The sequence below is a fragment of the Pongo abelii genome, chromosome 9 (assembly GCF_028885655.2).
Source record: "Pongo abelii isolate AG06213 chromosome 9, NHGRI_mPonAbe1-v2.0_pri, whole genome shotgun sequence".
In the NCBI taxonomy this organism is placed as follows: domain Eukaryota; kingdom Metazoa; phylum Chordata; class Mammalia; order Primates; family Hominidae; genus Pongo; species Pongo abelii.
The window spans coordinates 121,724,647-121,747,943 of NC_071994.2; the positions used below are offsets into that span (position 1 = coordinate 121,724,647).

General features: G+C 42.7%; 1 protein-coding gene across 7 annotated transcripts in view; it reads left to right on the forward strand.

Moving 5' to 3' along the window:
* Nucleotides 1-23,297, forward strand: part of KMT2A (lysine methyltransferase 2A) — a 90,342-nt gene that overhangs the window by 61,723 nt on the left and 5,322 nt on the right. For all 7 annotated transcript variants that reach the window (XM_063711409.1, XM_054525193.2, XM_063711410.1 and 4 more), the window contains 14 exons: nt 164-322; nt 1,099-1,216; nt 1,630-1,708; nt 2,782-2,942; nt 3,473-3,658; nt 4,192-8,440; nt 9,327-9,407; nt 10,940-11,004; nt 11,765-11,935; nt 13,749-13,823; nt 21,402-21,580; nt 21,745-21,848; nt 22,599-22,682; nt 23,087-23,216. In XM_063711409.1, the coding sequence (XP_063567479.1) occupies nt 164-322; nt 1,099-1,216; nt 1,630-1,708; nt 2,782-2,942; nt 3,473-3,658; nt 4,192-8,440; nt 9,327-9,407; nt 10,940-11,004; nt 11,765-11,935; nt 13,749-13,823; nt 21,402-21,580; nt 21,745-21,848; nt 22,599-22,682; nt 23,087-23,216 (5,841 nt within the window). The remainder of the gene's footprint in view (nt 1-163; nt 323-1,098; nt 1,217-1,629; nt 1,709-2,781; nt 2,943-3,472; nt 3,659-4,191; nt 8,441-9,326; nt 9,408-10,939; nt 11,005-11,764; nt 11,936-13,748; nt 13,824-21,401; nt 21,581-21,744; nt 21,849-22,598; nt 22,683-23,086; nt 23,217-23,297) is intronic.

The following is a 23,297-nucleotide window of genomic DNA, read 5'->3' on the forward strand; positions in this document are numbered from 1 at the left end:
AGGGTAGTTAGCCAACAAGTATTGATATACATAATTCAACAGACTACCAATAGATAAAATGAATTGTAGGAACTGTAGAATGGGATGAGTCTATAGAGGAGATGGTAAACGTCTTAAAACGTATGAAAGTCTGAATAGGACTCTGTTCTTTTTGGATTTTTAGAGATGTGAATTCTGCCAAAAGCCAGGAGCCACCGTGGGTTGCTGTCTCACATCCTGCACCAGCAACTATCACTTCATGTGTTCCCGAGCCAAGAACTGTGTCTTTCTGGATGATAAAAAAGTATATTGCCAACGACATCGGGATTTGATCAAAGGCGAAGTGAGAGAGCTTTAGTTGCTTTAAAAAAAAAAAAAAGACTATTTTTTAGAGCAGTTTTAGGTTCACAGCAAAATTGACTGGAAGGTACAGAGATTTCCCATATGCCCCCTGCACCCACATATGCACAGCCTCCCCCATGATCAGCATCCCCCACCAGAGTGGTGCATTTGTTACAATGGATAAACCTACACTGGACACATGGTTATCACCCTGAGTCCTATAGTTTACATTAGCATTCACTCTTGGTGTTGTACATTCTGTGGGTTTGGACAAATGTATAATGACATATATCCACCATTATAGCATCATATGGAGTATTTTCGCTGCCTTAAACATCCTCTGTGCTCTGCCTATTCATCCCTGCCTCTCCCCAACCCTGGGCAACCACTGATGTTTTTACTATCTCCATAGTCTTGCCGTTTGCAGAGTTTCACATAGTTGGAATCATATAGTACATAGCCTTTTCAGACTGTCTTCTTCTGCTTAGCATTTAAGTTTCCTTCAAGTCTTTTCATGGCTTATTTAGTTGCTTTTTGAATTATTTCGAAATGCAAAAGAAAAAGACAAAAATACAGCAAGATGACAAACTGTTTTGCTTTTCTACTAGGTGTTCCTAGAGGCACCACCTCTTTTGGGAAATACAGAAGTGTCCTGCTAAGTGAAACGAAGGATGCTTTTGAGATATGCTGTGTGCCTTCCACTCTGAGACAGTCAGGATCATGAGTATAATGTGCAAAGGGACAGCCTATTAACAGCTACCATGGGTTTTATTTAAGGTGGTTCCTGAGAATGGATTTGAAGTTTTCAGAAGAGTGTTTGTGGACTTTGAAGGAATCAGCTTGAGAAGGAAGTTTCTCAATGGCTTGGAACCAGAAAATATCCACATGATGATTGGTATGACCTAGCCTTGTTTATTGGGGAAGGCTGTATATATCATTGGGGAAATTTCTGGTCCTCAGTTATAAAATGACCCTCAGCCAGGTGTGGTGTCTCACGCCTGTAATCCCAGCACTTTGGGAGGCTGAGGCGGGCAGATCACTGGAGGTCAGGAGTTGGAGATCAGCCTGGCCAATGTGGTGAAACCCTGTCTCTACTAAAAAAAATTAGCTGGGAGTGGTGGTGCATCCCTATAATCCCAGCTACTTGGGAGGCTGAGGCACAGGAATCACTTGAACCTTGGAGGCAGAGGCTGCAGTGAGCTGAGATTGCACCACTGCATTCCAGCCTGGGCGACAGAGTGAGACTCTCTCAAAAAAATAAAATGATGCTCATTATCTTCTCTAATCGGTTCTTCTTTCCTTGGTCAGGGTCTATGACAATCGACTGCTTAGGAATTCTAAATGATCTCTCTGACTGTGAAGATAAGCTCTTTCCTATTGGATATCAGTAAGTAGCACTATAAAGAGAAGACAGCAGCCCCACAACCTGAACACACTGAAGCCATGTGCAGGTCATTAAATGTAGAGGAATACTTGTTAGCTACTTTAAGCTGCTACTAAAAATTAATCACTTATTTTGCTAGTTCTCGGATTCGTCTGCTTGTAGATTGGGACTATGTTAGCTGAATCCAGTTATAGAAGGAAAGTATTATTGACATAATTTCAGAATTACTTAAAAATAAAACCTAAGTAGAAAACACAAGGTCAGTCTCTTAAGATTCCTCCAAATTCCATTCATCTCCATGCAGAAGTGCAGATTGTTTTCATGGATAAAACAGCTCATGCCCTGTTCCCAACTTTACATTTTATAAGTCCTTCTAAAACTATAAATCCCCACAATAATGATCAAATTTTTCAATAAGAATTTATAATCTTACCTATATGAAGTAAGTTGTTAAAATGTCTAACAAGCTAACAATATAAGTTCAAAATTCCCCTTCTACCGCTCCTGCGTTGGAGTCTCATTTTGCAATATATGCTCCAACTTACTCTGTATTCCTATTCCGATGACACAGTCTGTGCTCCACATTTAGCTGGCAGCTTTTCACACAAACCAGACTCCACTAGCATTCAGCAGATTTGAAGCAGTTACATTTCTCTTGTCTCATGGGGCTTTTCTCCCAAAGGAAACACCTCAGGTTTGCCCTTTGTTTTATTTTCGGGCCGTACTTTGTATACATTGTAAGGCAGTAGTTCTGTCCTGAAGGCCAAAACTAATTTTTGTAATAGTTAATATTTTTCTTTCTCTTGCTTTTAGGATATTTTACTATATTTGGTGCCTGCTTATGGTACAAGAAAAAAAGATCTTAGGCTATTTTCTGAGAGGCTAAGAAAAACCAAGGACTTCAAAAAGCTTGGAACAACCTAACTAGGGGAATCTATACTAAGAACCCATAAAATAAAGCTAAATTCTGTAATTAAGAGGACCAGGGAACCTAGGATAAAGAGAGGTTTTGAAAAATGCTAGTTTCTGCTTCTATCCTTTCCCTTATGATGATTTTCCCAAATCTGTTTACCCAGGTGTTCCAGGGTATACTGGAGCACCACAGATGCTCGCAAGCGCTGCGTATATACATGCAAGATAGTGGAGTGCCGTCCTCCAGTCGTAGAGCCGGATATCAACAGCACTGTTGAACATGATGAAAACAGGACCATTGCCCATAGTCCAACATCTTTCACAGGTTAGTCTTGAATCAAGATGGGACTTGAGGCCGGGCACAGTGGCTCACGCCTGTAATCGCAGCACTTTGGGAGGCTGAGGCAGACGAATCACTTGAGGCCAGGAGTTCGAGAACAGCCTGGCCAACATGGTGAAACCCCATCTCTACTAAAAATACAAAAAAATTAGCCAGGCGTGGTGGCAGGCACCTGTAATCCCAGTAATCTCAGCCACTCGGGAGGCAGAGGCACAAGAATCACTTGAACCAGGGAGGCAGATGTTGCAGTCAGCCAAGATCATGCCACTGCACTCCAGCCTGGGTGACAGAGTGAGACTGTGTCTCCAAAAAAAAAAAAAAAAAAAAAAGATGGGATGGAACTTGAATTCAATTCAGGGAGTACTATGATTGAAAGCTGGGGGAAAAGTCATTTCCTTGGGAAGTCTCATTTGCTTCTAGTTTTACATTTACCTGATAGCTGACTTTTTATTGGTTAATTTGTTTGATATTTTAATTGGGCCTTTTTAGTTAAGAGTTTTTATTTCCTGCCACAGAAAGTTCATCAAAAGAGAGTCAAAACACAGCTGAAATTATAAGTCCTCCGTCACCAGACCGACCTCCTCATTCACAAACCTCTGGCTCCTGTTATTATCATGTCATCTCAAAGGTCCCCAGGATTCGAACACCCAGTTATTCTCCAACACAGAGATCTCCTGGCTGTCGACCATTGCCTTCTGCAGGTAAAAGACTTTATTGACCTACTTGACCTAAGAAGATCAGCCCAAAGACTAATTTGTAATTCTTTCAGGCAACTTTATCTTGGTGACTTTTACTGATTGAAAATGTAGATTCCGGGTGGGTGAGGTGGCTCACGCCTGTAATCCTAGCACTTTGGGAGGCCAGGGCAGGTGGATCACCTGAGGTTAGGAGTTCAAGACCAGCCTGGCCAACATGGTGAAACCCTATCTCTACTAAAAATTCAAAAATTAGCCGGGTGTGGCGGCGCATGCCTGTAATCCCAGCTACCCGGGAGGCTAAGGCAGGAGAATCGCTGGAACCCAGGAGGTAGAGGTTGCAGTAAGCCAAGATCGCACCACTGCACTCCAGCCTGGGTGACAGAGTGAGACACTGTCTCAAAAAAAATAAATAAATAAATAGAAAATGTAGATTTCCAGTTACCTATAAATATATATAGTCAAATCATTGAAACCAGTGACTTCTACACATTTGTTCTATCTACAATAGCATTTATTACTTTTTCTCTCTTGTTTAGGAAGTCCTACCCCAACCACTCATGAAATAGTCACAGTAGGTGATCCTTTACTCTCCTCTGGACTTCGAAGCATTGGCTCCAGGCGTCACAGTACCTCTTCCTTATCACCCCAGCGGTCCAAACTCCGGATAATGTCTCCAATGAGAACTGGGAATACTTACTCTAGGAATAATGTTTCCTCAGTCTCCACCATTGGGACCGCTACTAATCTTGAATCAAGTGCCAAAGCAGTTGATCATGTCTTAGGGCCACTGAATTCAAGTACTAGTTTAGGGCAAAACACTTCCACCTCTTCAAATTTGCAAAGGACAGTGGTTACTGTAGGCAATAAAAACAGTCACTTGGATGGATCTTCATCTTCAGAAATGAAGCAGTCCAGTGCTTCAGACTTGGCATCCAAGAGCTCTTCTTTAAAGGGAGAGAAGACCAAAGTGCTGAGTTCCAAGAGCTCAGAGGGATCTGCACATAATGTGACTTACCCTGGAATTCCTAAACTGGCCCCACAGGTTCATAACACAACATCTAGAGAACTGAATGTTAGTAAAATCGGCTCCTTTGCTGAACCCTCTTCGGTGTCGTTTTCTTCTAAAGAGGCCCTCTCCTTCCCACACCTCCATCTGAGAGGGCAAAGGAATGATCGAGACCAACACACAGATTCTACCCAATCAGCAAACCCCTCTCCAGATGAAGATACTGAAGTCAAAACCTTGAAGCTATCTGGAATGAGCAACAGATCATCCATTATCAATGAACATACGGGATCTAGTTCCAGAGATAGGAGACAGAAAGGGAAAAAATCTTGTAAAGAAACTTTCAAAGAAAAGCATTCCAGTAAATCTTTTTTGGAACCTGGTCAGGTGACAACTGGTGAGGAAGGAAACTTGAAGCCAGAGTTTATGGATGAGGTTTTGACTCCTGAGTATATGGGCCAACGACCATGTAACAATGTTTCTTCTGATAAGATTGGTGATAAAGGCCTTTCTATGCCAGGAGTCCCCAAAGCTCCACCCATGCAAGTAGAAGGATCTGCCAAGGAATTACAGGCACCACGGAAACGCACAGTCAAAGTGACACTGACACCTCTAAAAATGGAAAATGAGAGTCAATCCAAAAACGCCCTGAAAGAAAGTAGTCCTGCTTCCCCTTTGCAAATAGAGTCAACATCTCCCACAGAACCAATTTCAGCCTCTGAAAATCCAGGAGATGGTCCAGTGGCCCAACCAAGCCCCAATAATACCTCATGCCAGGATTCTCAAAGTAACAACTATCAGAATCTTCCAGTACAGGACAGAAACCTAATGCTTCCAGATGGCCCCAAACCTCAGGAGGATGGCTCTTTTAAAAGGAGGTATCCCCGTCGCAGTGCCCGTGCACGTTCTAACATGTTCTTTGGGCTTACCCCACTCTATGGAGTAAGATCCTATGGTGAAGAAGACATTCCATTCTACAGCAGCTCAACTGGGAAGAAGCGAGGCAAGAGATCAGCTGAAGGACAGGTGGATGGGGCCGATGACTTAAGCACTTCAGATGAAGATGACTTATACTATTACAACTTCACTAGAACAGTGATTTCTTCAGGTGGAGAGGAACGACTGGCATCCCATAATTTATTTCGGGAGGAGGAACAGTGTGATCTTCCAAAAATCTCACAGTTGGATGGTGTTGATGATGGGACAGAGAGTGATACTAGTGTCACAGCCACAACAAGGAAGAGCAGCCAGATTCCAAAAAGAAATGGTAAAGAAAATGGAACAGAGAACTTAAAGATTGATCGACCTGAAGACGCTGGGGAGAAAGAACATGTCATTAAGAGTTCTGTTGGCCACAAAAATGAGCCAAAGATGGATAACTGCCATTCTGTAAGCAGAGTTAAAACACAGGGACAGGATTCCTTGGAAGCTCAGCTCAGCTCATTGGAGTCAAGCCGCAGAGTCCACACAAGTACCCCCTCTGACAAAAATTTACTGGACACCTATAATACTGAGCTCCTGAAATCAGATTCAGACAATAACAACAGTGATGACTGTGGGAATATCCTGCCTTCAGACATTATGGACTTTGTACTAAAGAATACTCCATCCATGCAGGCTTTGGGTGAGAGCCCAGAGTCATCTTCATCAGAACTCCTGAATCTTGGTGAAGGATTGGGTCTTGACAGTAATCGTGAAAAAGACATGGGTCTTTTTGAAGTATTTTCTCAGCAGCTGCCTACAACAGAACCTGTGGATAGTAGTGTCTCGTCCTCTATCTCAGCAGAGGAACAGTTTGAGTTGCCTCTAGAGCTACCATCTGATCTGTCTGTCTTGACCACCCGGAGTCCCACTGTCCCCAGCCAGAATCCCAGTAGACTAGCTGTTATCTCAGATTCAGGGGAGAAGAGAGTAACCATCACAGAAAAATCCGTAGCCTCCTCTGAAGGTGACCCAGCACTGCTGAGCCCAGGAGTAGATACAACTCCTGAAGGTCACATGACTCCTGATCATTTTATCCAAGGACACATGGATGCAGACCACATCTCTAGCCCTCCTTGTGGTTCAGTAGAGCAAGGTCATGGCAACAATCAGGATTTAACTAGAAACAGTAGCACCCCTGGCCTTCAGGTACCTGTTTCCCCAACTGTTCCTATCCAGAACCAGAAGTATGTGCCCAATTCTACTGATAGTCCTGGCCCGTCTCAGATTTCCAATGCAGCTGTCCAGACCACTCCACCCCACCTGAAGCCAGCCACTGAGAAACTCATAGTTGTTAACCAGAACATGCAGCCACTTTATGTTCTCCAAACTCTTCCAAATGGAGTGACCCAAAAAATCCAATTGACCTCTTCCGTTAGTTCTACACCCAGTGTGATGGAGACAAATACTTCAGTATTGGGGCCCATGGGAAGTGGTCTCACCCTCACCACAGGACTAAATCCAAGCTTGCCAACTTCTCAATCTTTGTTCCCTTCTGCTAGCAAAGGATTGCTACCTATGTCTCATCACCAGCACTTACATTCCTTCCCTGCAGCTACTCAAAGTAGTTTCCCACCCAACATCAGCAATCCTCCTTCAGGCCTGCTTATTGGGGTTCAGCCTCCTCCGGATCCCCAACTTTTGGTTTCAGAATCCAGCCAGAGGACAGACCTCAGTACCACAGTAGCCACTCCATCCTCTGGACTCAAGAAAAGACCCATATCTCGTCTACAGACCCGAAAGAATAAAAAACTTGCTCCCTCTAGTACCCCTTCAAACATTGCCCCTGCCGATGTGGTTTCTAATATGACATTGATTAACTTCACACCCTCCCAGCTTCCTAATCATCCCAATCTGTTAGATTTGGGGTCACTTAATACTTCATCTCACCGAACTGTCCCCAACATCATAAAAAGATCTAAATCTAGCATCATGTATTTTGAACCGGCACCCCTGTTACCACAGAGTGTGGGAGGAACTGCTGCCACAGCGGCGGGCACATCAACAATAAGCCAGGATACTAGCCACCTCACATCAGGGTCTGTGTCTGGCTTGGCATCCAGTTCCTCTGTCTTGAATGTTGTATCCATGCAAACTACCACAACCCCTACAAGTAGTGCATCAGTTCCAGGACACGTCACCTTAACCAACCCAAGGTTGCTTGGTACCCCAGATATTGGCTCAATAAGCAATCTTTTAATCAAAGCTAGCCAGCAGAGCCTGGGGATTCAGGACCAGCCTGTGGCTTTACCGCCAAGTTCAGGAATGTTTCCACAACTGGGGACATCACAGACCCCCTCTACTGCTGCAATGACAGCGGCATCTAGCATCTGTGTGCTCCCCTCCACTCAGACTACGGGCATAACAGCCGCTTCACCTTCTGGGGAAGCAGACGAACACTATCAGCTTCAGCATGTGAACCAGCTCCTTGCCAGCAAACCTGGGATTCATTCTTCCCAACATGATCTTGATTCTGCTTCAGGGCCCCAGGTATCCAACTTTACCCAGACGGTAGACGCTCCTAATAGCGTGGGGCTGGAGCAGAACAAGGCTTTATCCTCAGCTGTGCAAGCCAGCTCCACCTCTCCTGGGGGTTCTCCATCCTCTCCATCTTCTGGACAGCGGTCAGCAAGCCCTTCAGTGCCGGGTCCCACTAAACCCAAACCAAAAACCAAACGGTTTCAGCTGCCTCTAGACAAAGGGAATGGCAAGAAGCACAAAGTTTCCCATTTGCGGACCAGTTCTTCTGAAGCACACATTCCAGACCAAGAAACAACGTCCCTGACCTCAGGCACAGGGTGAGAGATCCAAATACTAGCTAGGCTGGGTCTGTGGGATTTCATGCTGTAAATTAGGGGCTGTTGATGTGGTAGTCTTCTGGAAGAGACACTCTTCTGTTCAAGTTGCATTACTTGGGAGTTTTCCGGGTTTTGACTTTTTTTCTCTCTGAGTGTGATTTATATAACAAAATGTAGTTCCATCCATGGGCAGTTTGTCTCTTGGATAGAACCACATCTAATTACTTTTTGCTCTGATTTCAAACAGTGTTGCTGTTTGTTCTGTTTCTTTTTTACTGAGGCTTATACTAGAATGATTATTCTTATCTTGAGGGCAAAGCTCCCTCTTGTAGATCCACAGAGTCCTTTTTTTAAGACTTTATCATTGAAAGCCAAGCACAGTGGCTCATGTCTGTAATCCCAGCACTTTGGAAGGCTGAGGCAGAAGGATTGCTTGAGCTCAGGAGTTCAAGATAAGTCTGTGCAACATAGTAAGACCCTGTCTCTACGAAAAAATTTTTAAAACATTAGCTGGGTGTGGTGTTGCACACCTGTAGCCCCAGCTATTCAGGAGGCTGAGGTGGGAGGATTGCTTGAGCCCAAGAGTTAGAGGCTAAATGACCCATGGTCATGTCATTGCACTCCAGCCTAGGTGGAGTGCACCTATGTAGCCACCACTCGGATCAAGATACAGAACATTTCTAGCAACCCACAAGGGTGTCTTCTCTTATGAGGTCAGTGCCCCCTCAAAGTAACCATTATTCTAACCTTTATGACCTTAGGTCAGTTTTGCTGGCTTATAGACTTTATCAGATCCTGATAGAGCCATTTCTTTTGACTCACCTCCACATTCAGTACATATTTACTGGTGGTTTGTCTTGAAAAGATACAAATGCCTGTGTTCCAGGACTCCAGGAGCAGAGGCCGAGCAGCAGGATACAGCTAGTGTGGAGCAGTCCTCCCAGAAGGAGTGTGGGCAACCTGCAGGGTAAGCTGAAGAATTCGTCCTTTAAGACTAAGCTCTCAGTTTTGTCCACCTCATTTAAAAAATAGTTCTTCCAGGCCGGGCGCGGTGGCTCATGCCTGTAATCCTAGCACTTTGGGAGGCCGAGGCGGGCGGATCACGAGGTTAGATCGAGACCATCCTGGCTAACATGGTGAAACCCCGTCTCTACTAAAAATACAAAAAGAATTAGCCGGTCGTGGTGGCGGGCGCCTGTAGTCCCAGCTACTCAGGAGGCTGAGGCAGGAAAATGGCGTGAACCCAGGAGGCGGAGCTTGCAGTGAGCTGAGATGGCGCCACTGCGCTCCAGCCTGGGCGACAGAGCAAGACTCCGTCTCAAAAAAAAAGATAAAAAATAGTTCTTCCTGATTCACATTGATTTTTGTTTTCTTGCCATAGTTTTTAAAATGAGAATAATACAGGCTTGTAAACAAGTAAACAAAAAATATAACAGAAGAATTATTTAAATAATGGATAATAGTTTCCTATTTGTCCCCCTCATCCCCGCCCAATCTATTCCCTAGAGGTGGTCATTGCTAATAATTTGTTTTTATCTATGCAGACATTTCTCTGCATATAAAGATATAACGTGGTATATATATGAATATGTATACACTTTTTTACATAAAAGGAATAATACTGTACATACTGTTCTGTATTTGGTTTTTCACTTAATGTACATCTTTCTGTGCCAATATATATAGGTGTGCTTCACTTTTTAAATCGCTGCCCCCAATTCTATTGTGTGGATCTACAATAATTTAATGAGTCCTCTATTGATATACATTTGGATTGTTTCCAGAATTTATTTAGTTTAAAAAAGTGAAAATTGGGGCTGGACACAGTGGCTCATGCCTGTAATCCCAACACTTTGGGAGGCTGAGGCAGGAGGATTGCTTGAGCCCAGGAGTTTGAAACCAACCTTGGCAACATAAGGAAGACCCTGTCTCTACAAAAATTAAAAATTAGCCAGGCATGGTGGTGCACATCCACAGTCCAAGCTAAGGTGGGAGTATTGCTTGAGCCTGGGAGTTGGAGGATGCAGCAAGCTGTGATTGCCACTGCACTCCAGCCTGGACAACAAAGTGAAACCCTAGCTCAAAAAAAAAAAAAAAAAAGTGAAAATTGATGGTGGTTTATAAGCTCATGCAGCTTATTTTTTATTTTTAGTTAAGCCAGCTAACTTATTTAAGTAACTTTAGAATTGCTTCTGACAAGTGTCCTTTCATTTTTTTCTAATACTAAGAGTATGAGAAGAATTTCAAGGGCACAATTTACAACTTTAAAAACAGAAACTTAATGTCAGTATTTGGTAAAGAATCTCACAAAAGAGTTTTATGTTATGTTCCATACAGTGGTGTGGTGGTTGTATTCATTCAGCAAGTTCTACAGAGAGCCCCCTGTGGTTCATTTCCTAGCAGTTATTTTGTATACCAGAGCTGTATAGAAAATTATGGATTTTTTCTTTGAATTGAAGAACTAGCTGATACTATATCTTACATTTGGTTTTTATTTAGGCAAGTGGCTGTTCTTCCGGAAGTTCAGGTGACCCAAAATCCAGCAAATGAACAAGAAAGTACAGGTATGTGGATGGGTAAAAGGTTAGAATCAGAGAATATCAATGCTAAAAGGACTATGAGAATCACCCACTTTACCTACTTATTTTCTACATTTAAAAAAAAAAATCTAAGCTCCAAAGAAGTTAAGTGATTTGGCCCACATTGGAGACTGAAACTTGGCACACCTGTCTCTCGGTGCAGTGTTCTTCCAGTACATATTGTGTGATCACCTGTCAGCTAAGGACTCAAGAAAATACCCATACTCTTCTGCTGTACTGGTTTTACCAGCACTGAGGCTTAAATAGCTAGTAATAACCTGACTTCACTTTTTAGTTGTTACTAAAGAAAACTAAGAACCATTTTTATTAGATAGTCAGATTTTGGTTACAATACCAGATACATCTCCATAGCATTTTCCATCAGTTCTGATGAAGTTGATTAGGAAACAAATGGTCACTTCAAGATTAGAGGGTTCTGGGTATAACTCTATTGAGGACAGTTGGTTATTGAAATACTATCAGATTGTCATACCAGAAATTCTACCACAGAGACAGCATAACTTCATGTAAAAAAAAATCTGGCTTTAGTCACCACTTTCTAGCAATGACCTAGGCAAGCTCTTTGAGTCTTGGGTTTGTTATCTATAAATGGGAATAATAAACCAACTGTGGAATGTTGTTAGGCTTAGAGATCATTTATTTAAAGTACTCTACATGTAGTCAGTGCTCAGTGAGCATTTGTTACTGCAACCACTATGGCCCCTATCTATTTTCTCCCTATTAGAACCTAAAACAGTGGAAGAAGAAGAAAGTAATTTCAGCTCCCCACTGATGCTTTGGCTTCAGCAAGAACAAAAGCGGAAGGAAAGCATTACTGAGAAAAAACCCAAGAAAGGACTTGTTTTTGAAATTTCCAGTGATGATGGCTTTCAGATCTGTGCAGAAAGTATTGAAGGTGAGTGGATTAAATCAGATTGACCCATCAGCAGAAGCCCTGTTTCAGCTAGAGCTTCATTTTCTGAGTATTAGCACCATTTAGGTGGCTGTTTTATGCTAGATGGTAGGGGGATACCTGGAGGCATCATGCATTTTCCTTGTCCTTGAGAAGTTTGTCTTATTGGAGAAATAGCCATATTTTACATGAAAAGTTAATGATACAGATTATGTTTTCAACATTGCACACACCTTAGCAGAGCCCCTGAGAACCCTGCTTCCCCCTCCAGCCTTGTTTTTTGCCATTCCCTCATGCGCCTTCTGTGCCCTTCTCTCTCCCTTGTGTGCCTTCACACTTGCTTTCTCCTCTGCCTGGAGTTCTCTCCCTGCCCTCAATCACCTGGTGAGCTCCAGCTCACCCTTCAAGATCCAGCTCAGACGGTCTTCCCTGACCTTCTGAGATAGCTAAGCCCTCCCTCTCCCTCCTTTTGAATCTTACATGTTCTTCTCTCATAGCTTAAATTTTGTTTTGTACGTGTTTGTTTACTTTTATCACTCACTCAACAGCAAGCTCTCCATAAGGGCTGGAATTTTATTTTCTTATTCATCTTTGTATTGCAAGCATCTAAGTGTTCATCCACCTTTGAAGGACTAGTAAATGTTCTCTAGGCTGTAAGTACTAGAAGAGTTCAAAGGAGAGAAAGGTCACCATGGGTGAGTTAGGGATATCAAAAACCCATGAAGATAAATAGAAGATTCTATTAAAGGAGAAAATGGAATTTGGGTTAGGCAAAGAAGAATGCAGGGCTCTCTAGGAAGAAGGGAGGTAAGCAAAGTTAGAATGGCAGGATTGCATTTGGTGGGTTTAGAGTAGTGTCAGGTGAGATGGCATTGAAATCCATGTGAGGTAGTAGTGAAAGAGAAAATTCGGAAGGTGGATAGGGCACAGGTTTTAGAGGGCTTACAGTGCCAAACCATGAGGACTTTGAAAACTTGAGGGAGTGAATAGAAGCAGAATTTCAGGAAACATAATGTGACAAGCTCTCTATATAAGACAGATTGAGCATGAACTGGCGATGCTCAAAGATGAGAGTTTACTAATGAGAATATTGCTAGAGTAGAGATTTCTGGTAATAAAGCCCACATTTGGTGGGAAAAGAAAGAAAAATGAATACACTTGGTTGAATATGGAGAGGGGAGAGGCAAAGATGACCCTAAAGATTCAGGCCTGAGTGACTAAAACAAAAGATAATGCATGGAGAACAAAGGACATATGTAAGGAGTACGGGGGTTCCACAGAAGACATTGATGTGGAGTGATGTAAGAAATCCATGTGGAAATGCCTAGCAGACAGGAAAAGATCACAGAATCTTGGGGTAGAGCTGGAAGGAACTGTAAGGATTTTCTAGTTCTGCCTCTTTAAGGAACAGAGAGGTTATGATCTTCCCACAGTCCTGGTTAAATCATTATTACTAGTGTTATTTTGATTAGAGGTATGGGGAACATAATAGTACCAAACATTCAGGTGTGAGACCCAGACTTCCATCAAGGGATGTGAATGCGTTGGGGATTCAGAGTTCATTTTGGAAGGTCTGACTTTCCTTAGCGCTTCTGTGTCCTCCAACAGAAAGAAGCCTTCCTGGGGAGTGTACCTTTTCGGCTCCTTTCACATGTAATGAACTGATTTAAACTCTAAGAAAAATAACAAAACACTGCTCTAGGAGGGCAAGTGTTCACACTGTAGGGATTCTAAGCAGTGCTTGTGCACATCATTGGTATTAAGAAGGGTTTACGTGCATATTTTCTGGCTTACGGTTTTCTTTATTTCCTTTCAGATGCCTGGAAGTCATTGACAGATAAAGTCCAGGAAGCTCGATCAAATGCCCGCCTAAAGCAGCTCTCATTTGCAGGTAATGGCTGGAGGTGTTATTCCACTCCTGTCTCAGAATACTATGGTAAATTGTTCACCTAAGGCAGAGTTGATTCTGTGAAAAAAAAATCAGTTAAAAATTTTTTTCACAGCTTTATTGAGATTTAATTCATATACCATACAGTTCACCCATCTAAAGCATACAATTCAGTGGTTTTTAATATATTCAGAGTTGTACAACCACCACTACTCTATAATTCCAGAACATTCTCATCATCCCTAAAAGAAACCCCCTATTCATTAGCAGTCATTCCTCAGCCCCTGGCAACCACCAATCTACTTTCTGTCTCTATGTATTTGATTATTCTGGACATTTCATATAAATGGAATCAGACAATATGTAGCCTTTTGTGACCGTCTTCTTTCACTCAACAGAATACTTTCCAGGTTCTTCCCTTCTGTTACATCTTCCCTTCCACATCAGTACTTCATTCCTTTTTATTGCCAAATATTCCATTGTGTAGATATACCATTTGTTGCTTATCCATTCATTAGTCAATGGACATTTGGGTTTTTTCTATTTTCTGCTACGAATAATGTTGCCACAAATATTCATGTTCAAGTTATTGTGTAGACATGTTTTTATTTTTTTTCAGTATATACCTCAGAGTGGAATGGCTGGGTCATATGGTAACTCTTTAATTTTTTGAAGTACTGCCAGGTTTTTTTTCCAAAGTGGCTATACTGTTTTACATTTCCACCTGCAGTGCACGAGTGTTCCCATTTCTCCACCTTTGCCAACACTTACCTGTTTTTTGTTTTTTTTTATGTTAGACATTGTAGTGTGACATGTTATCTTTTCTTAAAGTTGAAGTCATTTACCATTGGTATTAGACTTCATATTAAATTTAGGCAGCATACAAACTTATTAATACACTTGTTTTGAGCAAACACTAAATATTTTAATCAGTGGATGCCGTGGCTCACACCTGTAATCCCAACACTTTGGGTGGCCAAGGCAGAAGGATCATTTGAGGCCAGGAGTTCAAGACCAGCCTGGGCAACATAGAGAGAATACATCTTTACAAAAAATAAAAATATATATTAGCCGGCACCGTGGCATGCACACCTGTACTCCCAGCTACTCTGGAGGCTGAGGCAGGAGGATCACTTGAGTCTAGGAGTATGAGACTGTATTAAGCTATGATCTTAGCACTGCAGTCCAGCCTGGACGACAGATAAATACTCTGTCGCACAAAAAAAAAAAAAAAAAAAAAAAAAAGAAGAAGGTTTTAATTAAGCTAAGGTAGAAACCTTCCATTGACTTTGTTTTATCCATATCTACCTCTCCTACCTCCTTTCAGATTGCTCCTGGAAAGGTGGGTGAATGGGTACTTACAGGAATTTTAACTTTTTTTTTTTTTTAGGAATTTAATTTTATCTGTGATGTTTTTCCTTTAAGAGGGAAGGGAAGGAAAATATTTGGATGCACATTAGAAAATACTAACATTTGTTCATTTTATGTGACAGGTACATGTGTGGCTAATATAACACCCTGTGTATTTTTTTATATTTAAAAATTTTCAGAACTTTTTTAATTAAAAAAAAGAGAAAAAGACCCAACAGGCAGTTTATCTCCCACAAAATACAAATGGCCCATAGCATGAAAGGGTACTCAATCTCAGCTGGACACAGTGGCTCACACCTGTAATCCCAGCATTTTGGGAGGATTGTTTGAGTCTAGGAGTTCAAGACCATCCTGGGCAATAGAGTGAGACCTCATCTCTATAAAAAAAAATTGTTTAAATTAGGCAGGCATGATGGCTCATGCCTGTGGTCCCAGATACTTGGGAAGCTGATGTGGGAGGAGCGCATTGAGCCTGGGAGGTCAAGCCTACAGTGAGCCAAGATTACGGCACTGCACTCCAGCCTGGGTGACAGAACAAGACCCTGTCTCAAAAAAAAAAAAAAAGAAAAAAAAAATCTTGCTCATAATTTTTAAAATTCTACCCCAAAAATATGTCACATCCCTTACTTTTTCTCTGACATAGCCCTTGTTATTCTCTCACCTGCAATGTTAAAAAGCCCTATAACTGAGTCTCCTATCTCGCCTCCTTTTACCCTCAGAGTCTCCAGAGGTGCCTCAAAATCTTACTATTGCCTACTAGTTTCAGAGTACAATCTTCAACCCTTACGTATTTGTTATTAGTAAATATTTACTGACCACTCGTAAAATGCCTGGTATCATGTGAAACACAGGATACAGTTGCTGAGTAGCGACCCAGCCCTGCTCTTTGAGGTTTCCAGTCTATGGATCCTTACATGGCGAGGTCCTCTTCAGCCGGATTCATCTGTTCAGTCTCAGCTTTCCCCATTTCCCTCACTGCTCAAGATTCTTTGTTCTGCAGCCACACTACACTATTTACTGTTCCAGATCCATCCATGTGTCTTTTATTTTTTCTCCAAGACAAGAGTCTTACTCTGTTACCCAGGCTGGAGTGCAGTGGCGCAATCTCGGCTCACTGCAACCTCCATCTGCCAGGTTCAGGTGATTCTCCTGCTTCAGCCTCCTGAGTAGCTGGGACTACAGGCGTGTGCTACCACACCCGGCTATTTTTTGTATTATTATTATTTTTTATTTTTATTTTTTATTTTTGAGACGGAGTTTCTTTCTTGTTGCCCAGGCTGGAGTGCAATGGCGCAATCTCGGTTCACCGCAACCTCCACCTCCCGAATTCAAGCGCTTCTCCTGCCTCAGCCTCCCGAGTAGCTGGGATTACAGGCATGTGCCACCATGCCTGGCTAATTTTGTATTTTTAGTAGAGTCAGGGTTTCTCCATGTTGGTAAGGCTGGTCTTGAACTCCTGACCTCAGGTAATCTGCCCGCCTCGGCCTCCCAAAGTGCTAGGATTACAGGCGTGAGCCACCACGCCCGGCCTAATTTTTGTATTTTTAGTAGAGACAGGGTTTCACCGTGCTGGCCAGGCTACTCTAGAACTCCTGAGCTTGTGATCTGCCCACCTCAGCCACCCAAAGTGCTGGGATCACAGGCATGAGCCACTGTGCCTGGCCCATCCATGTTTCTTAGTCTGTAGATGTGAATCAGAATCCCTGGGCTTGGAGCTGAGAAAGCTGAATTTTTAACATGTGCCCCCAAGCAATTCTTATTACTTACCCTACATGTGCTTTCACATCAGCATAACATGGTTGATGCAGTTCCCTCCACCAGGACCTACTTTCTCCATCTACTCTCTTCTGTCCAAATTCCCTGGTTTACACAACAAACTCCTATTAATCCTTTAAGACTTTGCTCAAGGTCACCTCTTTTCTTTAACCTTTTTTGATCATTCTTCCTGTGCCTACAGAAATCCCAACTCTTAACTGATTTAAAGAGTGAGATAATTTATCATCTTATATAACAGAAAGTCCAGAGGTAAGACAGACATCAGGATTGATTGGTACAGGAGCTTGCAATGTCATCAAATACCTAGATTCTTCTCTTCTTTCCACTTTACGATCTATAGTAAAACTTCATCTTCAAGCTGATAGCAAATGGCTGCAGCAGTTCCCACAATAACATTCAGTCATCACAGTGGTCAGAGGAACAGGAGATGCTCTTTCTTAGGAACAAATGGACATCTCACAGACCAGAATTTGGTACCATGTCCATTTCTTTTTCTGTCCTTTTTTTTTTTTTTTTTTTCTTTTTGAGACAGGGTCTCACTCTGTTGCCCAGGCTGGAGTGTAGTGGTGCAATCTTGGCTCACTGCAACCTCCGCCTCCCGGGTTCAAGCAATACTTCTGCCTCAGCCTCCCGAGTAGCTGGGACTACAGGTACACGCCACCACACCCGGCTAATTTTTGTATTTTAGTAGAGATGGGGTTTCACCATGTTGGCCAGGATGGTCTCAAACTTCTGACCTCAGGTAATCCACCCACCTTGGCCTCCCAAAGCACTGAGATTACAGGTGTAAGCCACTGCGCCCAGCCCCATGTCCATTTCTAAGCCAGTCTCTGGCAAAGGGACTGGGATTCCCAGGATTGTCTTAGATTAACCATCTGGGGTGGAAGGTTTAGCCTGGAGGTTAACCACAATGACCCTTGTGTTCCCCAATCCAAAACCTGTCCATTATTCTCCATTTCCAGTGCTGCCACCTTGTCCTTACCCTCATGCCCTTATATTCTAGTGGTATATATGTATATGTAAGTACCATGAAGAAGATAACATGGGGAAATGAAACAGAGAGTGACACAGAGGTGGGTAGTTGGTGGCAGGAAATCTGGAATCTCTTGATGAGGCAACATTTGAGCTTAGACTTGAGTGATGATGAGAAGAAGCCAATCATGCATATACATAAAGCGTAAGTCCTCGAGGCAAGCTAGAAGGCTGAGGAAGGAGAGTTTGAGCTTGTAGTGTGCCAAGATCATACCTGTGAATAGCCACGACACCAGCTGAGCAACACAGTGAAACTCTATCTCTTAAAAAAAAAATTGAATTAAATTAACTATGTTTTCTAAAGTCCTGACACAGAGGAAACAGCAGATGAAAAAGTCCTGAAGTGGGAATATCTTTGATGTGTTTATTGTCTGTCTCTTCCATGAAGTAAAAGCTCTATGAATACAGGTACCTTGCCTGTCTTGCTCACCTCTATGTTCCTAAGGTCCTGTCTCCCACAGTGGAAAGATGGAAAGAGTGCCTGGGATATTTTAGGTGTGCAGTAAATATTTATTGAATGAATAAATGAGTCTCGCACAAGCAGAACAGATTGTTCCTTCTTAAGAGTTCCCATAGTACTTTATATTATACCTTAATTTGGACACCTGCACATTGCATGGTTTGTATACGTCTCTGCCTTCCTCTGCTGTGAGCTCCTTAAGAACAGACGGGGACCCACACATAATGCATCTTTGTTTTCCCATTATCAACACAATATTAATCTCATTGTAATCTCTCTGGTGAATGAGAGTTGAACATTCAGCGTACATATTAAAAGGAACTTTCTGTGAAAATAAACTTGAGTATGTAGTATGTTTTTCAATGTCTTTTTTTTTTTAACCTAAGAATTCACAGCAATCTAGAACTTCCAGGAAAAAATTATTAAGGAAAATTAGTGGTCTGTAGAAAAAAGAGTTTGCCAGCCAGGCGCCGTGGCTCACGCCTGTAATCTCAGCACTTTGGGAGGCTGAGGCGGGTGGATCACGAGGTCAGGAGATCGAGACCATCCTGGCTAACACAGTGAAACCCCGTCTCTACTAAAAAATACAAAAAATTAGCCTGGCGTGGTGGCGGGCACCTGTAGTAGTCCCAGCTACTCGGGAGGCTGAGGCAGGAGAATGGTGTGAACCCGGGAAGCGGAGCTTGCAGTGAGCCAAGATTGCACCACTGTACTCCAGCCTGGGCGACAGGGTGAGACTCTGTCTCAAAAAAAAAAAAATAAAAGAAAAAAGAGTTTGCCATCGCCTTATATGGCTAAGTTCTTATCTTATAGAATTGTGTTACATACTTAAGCCAAATTCTTAAGGGACCAACAGTTGTGATCATAAGAATGTCACTTATCTGGGGCCAGTGCAGTGGCTCACACCTGTAATCCTACCTAGCAAGTTGGGAGGCCAAGGCAGGAGGATCACTTGAGGCCAGGAGTTCAAGATCAGCCTGGGCAACACAGTAAGACCCTGTCTCCACAAGAAATTTAAAAATTAGCCAAACACAGTGGCATATGCCTGTAGTCCCAGCTACCTGGGAGGCTGAGGCGGGAGCGGCTTGAGCCCAGAAATTCAAGGTTACAGTGAGCTATGATCATGCTATACTGCACTCCAGCCTGGGCAACAAAGTGAAACCTGTCTTTTAGAAAAAGAATATTGCTTATCTAGAGACAACGTTCTTTTTGTTTGTTTGTTTGTTTTTGAGATGAGGTCTCACTCTGTTGCCCAAGCTGGAGTGCAGTGGCATGATCATCTGCTTTTTCATCTGCTGTTTCCTCTGCACCAGGACATTACACCAAGGTTACATCTCTAAATAACGCAAACTGTATGTCTGTTGGAATTGCATATGTGCAATTGCAGTTCTAATACAATTACACTTATGAAATGGATACCTGATCCACAATAGACACCATTACTGTTTCTATATCTATTAATAATACCAAAAGCAATATTTGTAAATGAAATAATATTGTTTACTTAATAAAAATATAAAGAACATTAACTATTTGCTAGTGTCAAAAAGAAGTGTGGCAGTTGTAACTGTGCCCTGTCCCTTTAATGGAAAAAGCCAAATAATTTTAAAATAAAAGCCTTTCACCATCGATGCTAGCAGACTTATATAAATGTTGTTTTCATAAAATAAAAATAAATAAAAAATGCTCATTAACAGCATGAGACAGTGAGTAGAACAAAGCAGCTACTGAGTGTATTACTCCACACATTCATCATAACACAAGAGAGTTCTGTGTTAGAGGTGTATTAACATTGCTTTTAAACTTTAGTGAGGCTGGGTGGGTGCTGTGGCTCACACCTGTAATCCCAGCACTTTGGGAAGCTGAGGCAGGTGGATCACCTGAGGTCAGGAGTTTAAGACCAGCCTGGGCAATATGGTGAAACCCTGTCTCTACTAAAAATACAAAAAAATTAGCTAGGCATGGCGGCGTGCCCCTGTAGTCCCAGCTACTTGGGAGGCTGAGGCAGGAGAACTGCTTGAACCCAGGAGGTGGAGTTGTAACGAGCTGAGATCGGACCACTGCACTCCAGCCTGGGTGACGGAGTTAGAGTCTGTCTCAAAAGAAAAAAAAAAAGAGGCCGGGCGCGGTGGCTCACGCCTGTAATCCCAGCACTTTGGAAGGCCGAGGCGGGTGGATCACGAGGTCAGGAGATCGAGACCATCCTGGCTAACACGGTGAAACTCCGTCTCTATTAAAAATACAAAAAAATTAGCCAGGCATGGTGGCAGCGCCTGTAGTCCCAGCTACTCGGGAGGCTGAGGCAGGAGAATGGAGTGAACCCGGGAGGCGGAGCTTGCAGCGAGCTGAGATCATGCCACTGCACTCCAGCCTGGGTGACAGAGCGAGACTCCATCTCAAAAAAAAAAAAAAAAAAAAGAAAAAGAAAATTAAACTTTAGTGAGGTATCTGGGGGAACATGAGCTTATAGAACCTAGGTAATCCGTTCCTAGATGGATTATATTTGTAGTTATGCAGTCCAGAGTTCATATCTTGTCAAATCATGTAGCCTTGGGAGTGTTACATCAGTTCTCTAAGCCTGTTTTCTCACCTGAAAATGAAGCTAGTAATTCCTGCCCTGTGTGGTCATTATGAGCATGAAATGAAATAACACATGTATATAGCATTAGCATATAGCATTTCTGTGTAGTACAGCAAAATAGTCCGTAGTTTGGTGGCATGCTTTTTTCACTTAGCCGTCTATCACAAACATTTTCCATATTGATAGATCTGTATCAGCATCATTTTAATGGCTATCTGATGCTAATTTCGAGCTAATATGTACTATAATTCACCCTGGAGCAGCCTCTGGCAGAGTGACTGTAGTATAGGCATTTCTGTAGGACCGTGCTGTTTCCTGTTGACTGCGCTCCTCACTGCCCTGGTGCTTCTGATTCTTCTAGGTGTTAACGGTTTGAGGATGCTGGGGATTCTCCATGATGCAGTTGTGTTCCTCATTGAGCAGCTGTCTGGTGCCAAGCACTGTCGAAATTACAAATTCCGTTTCCACAAGCCAGAGGAGGCCAATGAACCCCCCTTGAACCCTCACGGCTCAGCCAGGGCTGAAGTCCACCTCAGGCAAGTTCCCTTCTTTTCTGTCAGCAGTTTTGGGTCTCGATTTCCTTATCTCATGACACCGTCATCTTCCCACATACCCTTTGAGATTTCCAGTGTTAATGCCATTGTCCTTTACTGCTTTATTAAAGCATTTCTCTAAATATGTTTTAATCTTTTGGCTCCAGGAAGTCAGCATTTGACATGTTTAACTTCCTGGCTTCTAAACATCGTCAGCCTCCTGAATACAACCCCAATGATGAAGAAGAGGAGGAGGTACAGCTGAAATCAGCTCGGTAAGTCTTGAGTGGGGAGCAGTCATTAGAAACTGCTTTCCCTCTCCTCCAGCTGGTCAGGGCACTACGTAGGAATTTGTTTGCATCAGAATTTCCTGGATAAGATTTAAGAGGACTGAAATCCATTTGTGTTGAAGTAGCAGTAGGTGCCTGGTAAGGAGTGAGGAATATAAGGTACAGAGGAGAAATTCAAAGAACTGTAAGATGCCTATTTTCTTTAATGATAGTATACTTTGTCAGCTTTGGTTGTACCACCATAGTCGTCATGGTCAGAAAGTACTATATATACTAAAAATGGGACTCATTGGCCAGGCACGGTGGCTCATGCCTGTAATTCCAGCACTTTGGAAGTCCGAGGCGGACAGATCACGAGGTCAGGAGTTCGAGACCAGCCTGACCAACATAGTGAAACCCCATCTCTACTAAAAATACAAAAATTAGCCCGGCGTGGTGGCGTGCGCCTGTAGTCCCACCTACTCAGCAGGCTGAGGCAAGAGAATCGCTTGAACCCAGGAGGCCGAGGTTGCAGTGAGCCGAGATCGCGCCACTGGACTCCAGCCTGGGCGACAGAGCAAAACTCCATCTCAAAAAAAAAAAAAAAAAAGGGGGGCTCATTTTATAAGGCACTTATTCAGTTTGGCATTGAACAAAGAGTGTACTAATTGTCTCTAGGAACCTTCGATTCAAGACTCAAAACATTAGTTCCTGAAAAAAATTCGTTAATAGTATGTCTTATGTCTTATCTCTTAGGAGGGCAACTAGCATGGATCTGCCAATGCCCATGCGTTTCCGGCACTTAAAAAAGACTTCTAAGGAGGCAGTTGGTGTCTACAGGTATGGCTAAAATTCTAGAAAGAATTACAGAAAACGAATGCAGTTTTTCAAAATCAAAGTAGACCAAATGCTGGAGTGACCTTCCTCACTCAGTAAGTGAGGATTTTATGGACACTATTTATTGACCCTCGTATCCTGGGATCCTGCACCTCCTTGTGTTGAACAAGGAAGGACTTTAACATAATAAGCATTAAAACATTGCTGCTTCCAGCGGGTTGCAGAATGGAAATAACTTTCATCTTTGGCCATTTGTTAGATGGCTAAATCAAGTGGGTCCAAATTTTTATTTTCTCAAGTGTATGTCCCTCCTGGGGAAAACAGACCAGGAGAACTTATTCATGTATTCATGCACTTAACCTTACTTGCAAAATTTGTGTCTGACCTCTTTTCCGTCTTTGCCCTAGGTCTCCCATCCATGGCCGGGGTCTTTTCTGTAAGAGAAACATTGATGCAGGTGAGATGGTGATTGAGTATGCCGGCAACGTCATCCGCTCCATCCAGACTGACAAGCGGGAAAAGTATTATGACAGCAAGGCAAGTCTCCCACTTGCACTCACACAGTACTTTTGTTTTGCTATAGAAAGGGACCAGTATGATCCCTGGATCACAAAAGAA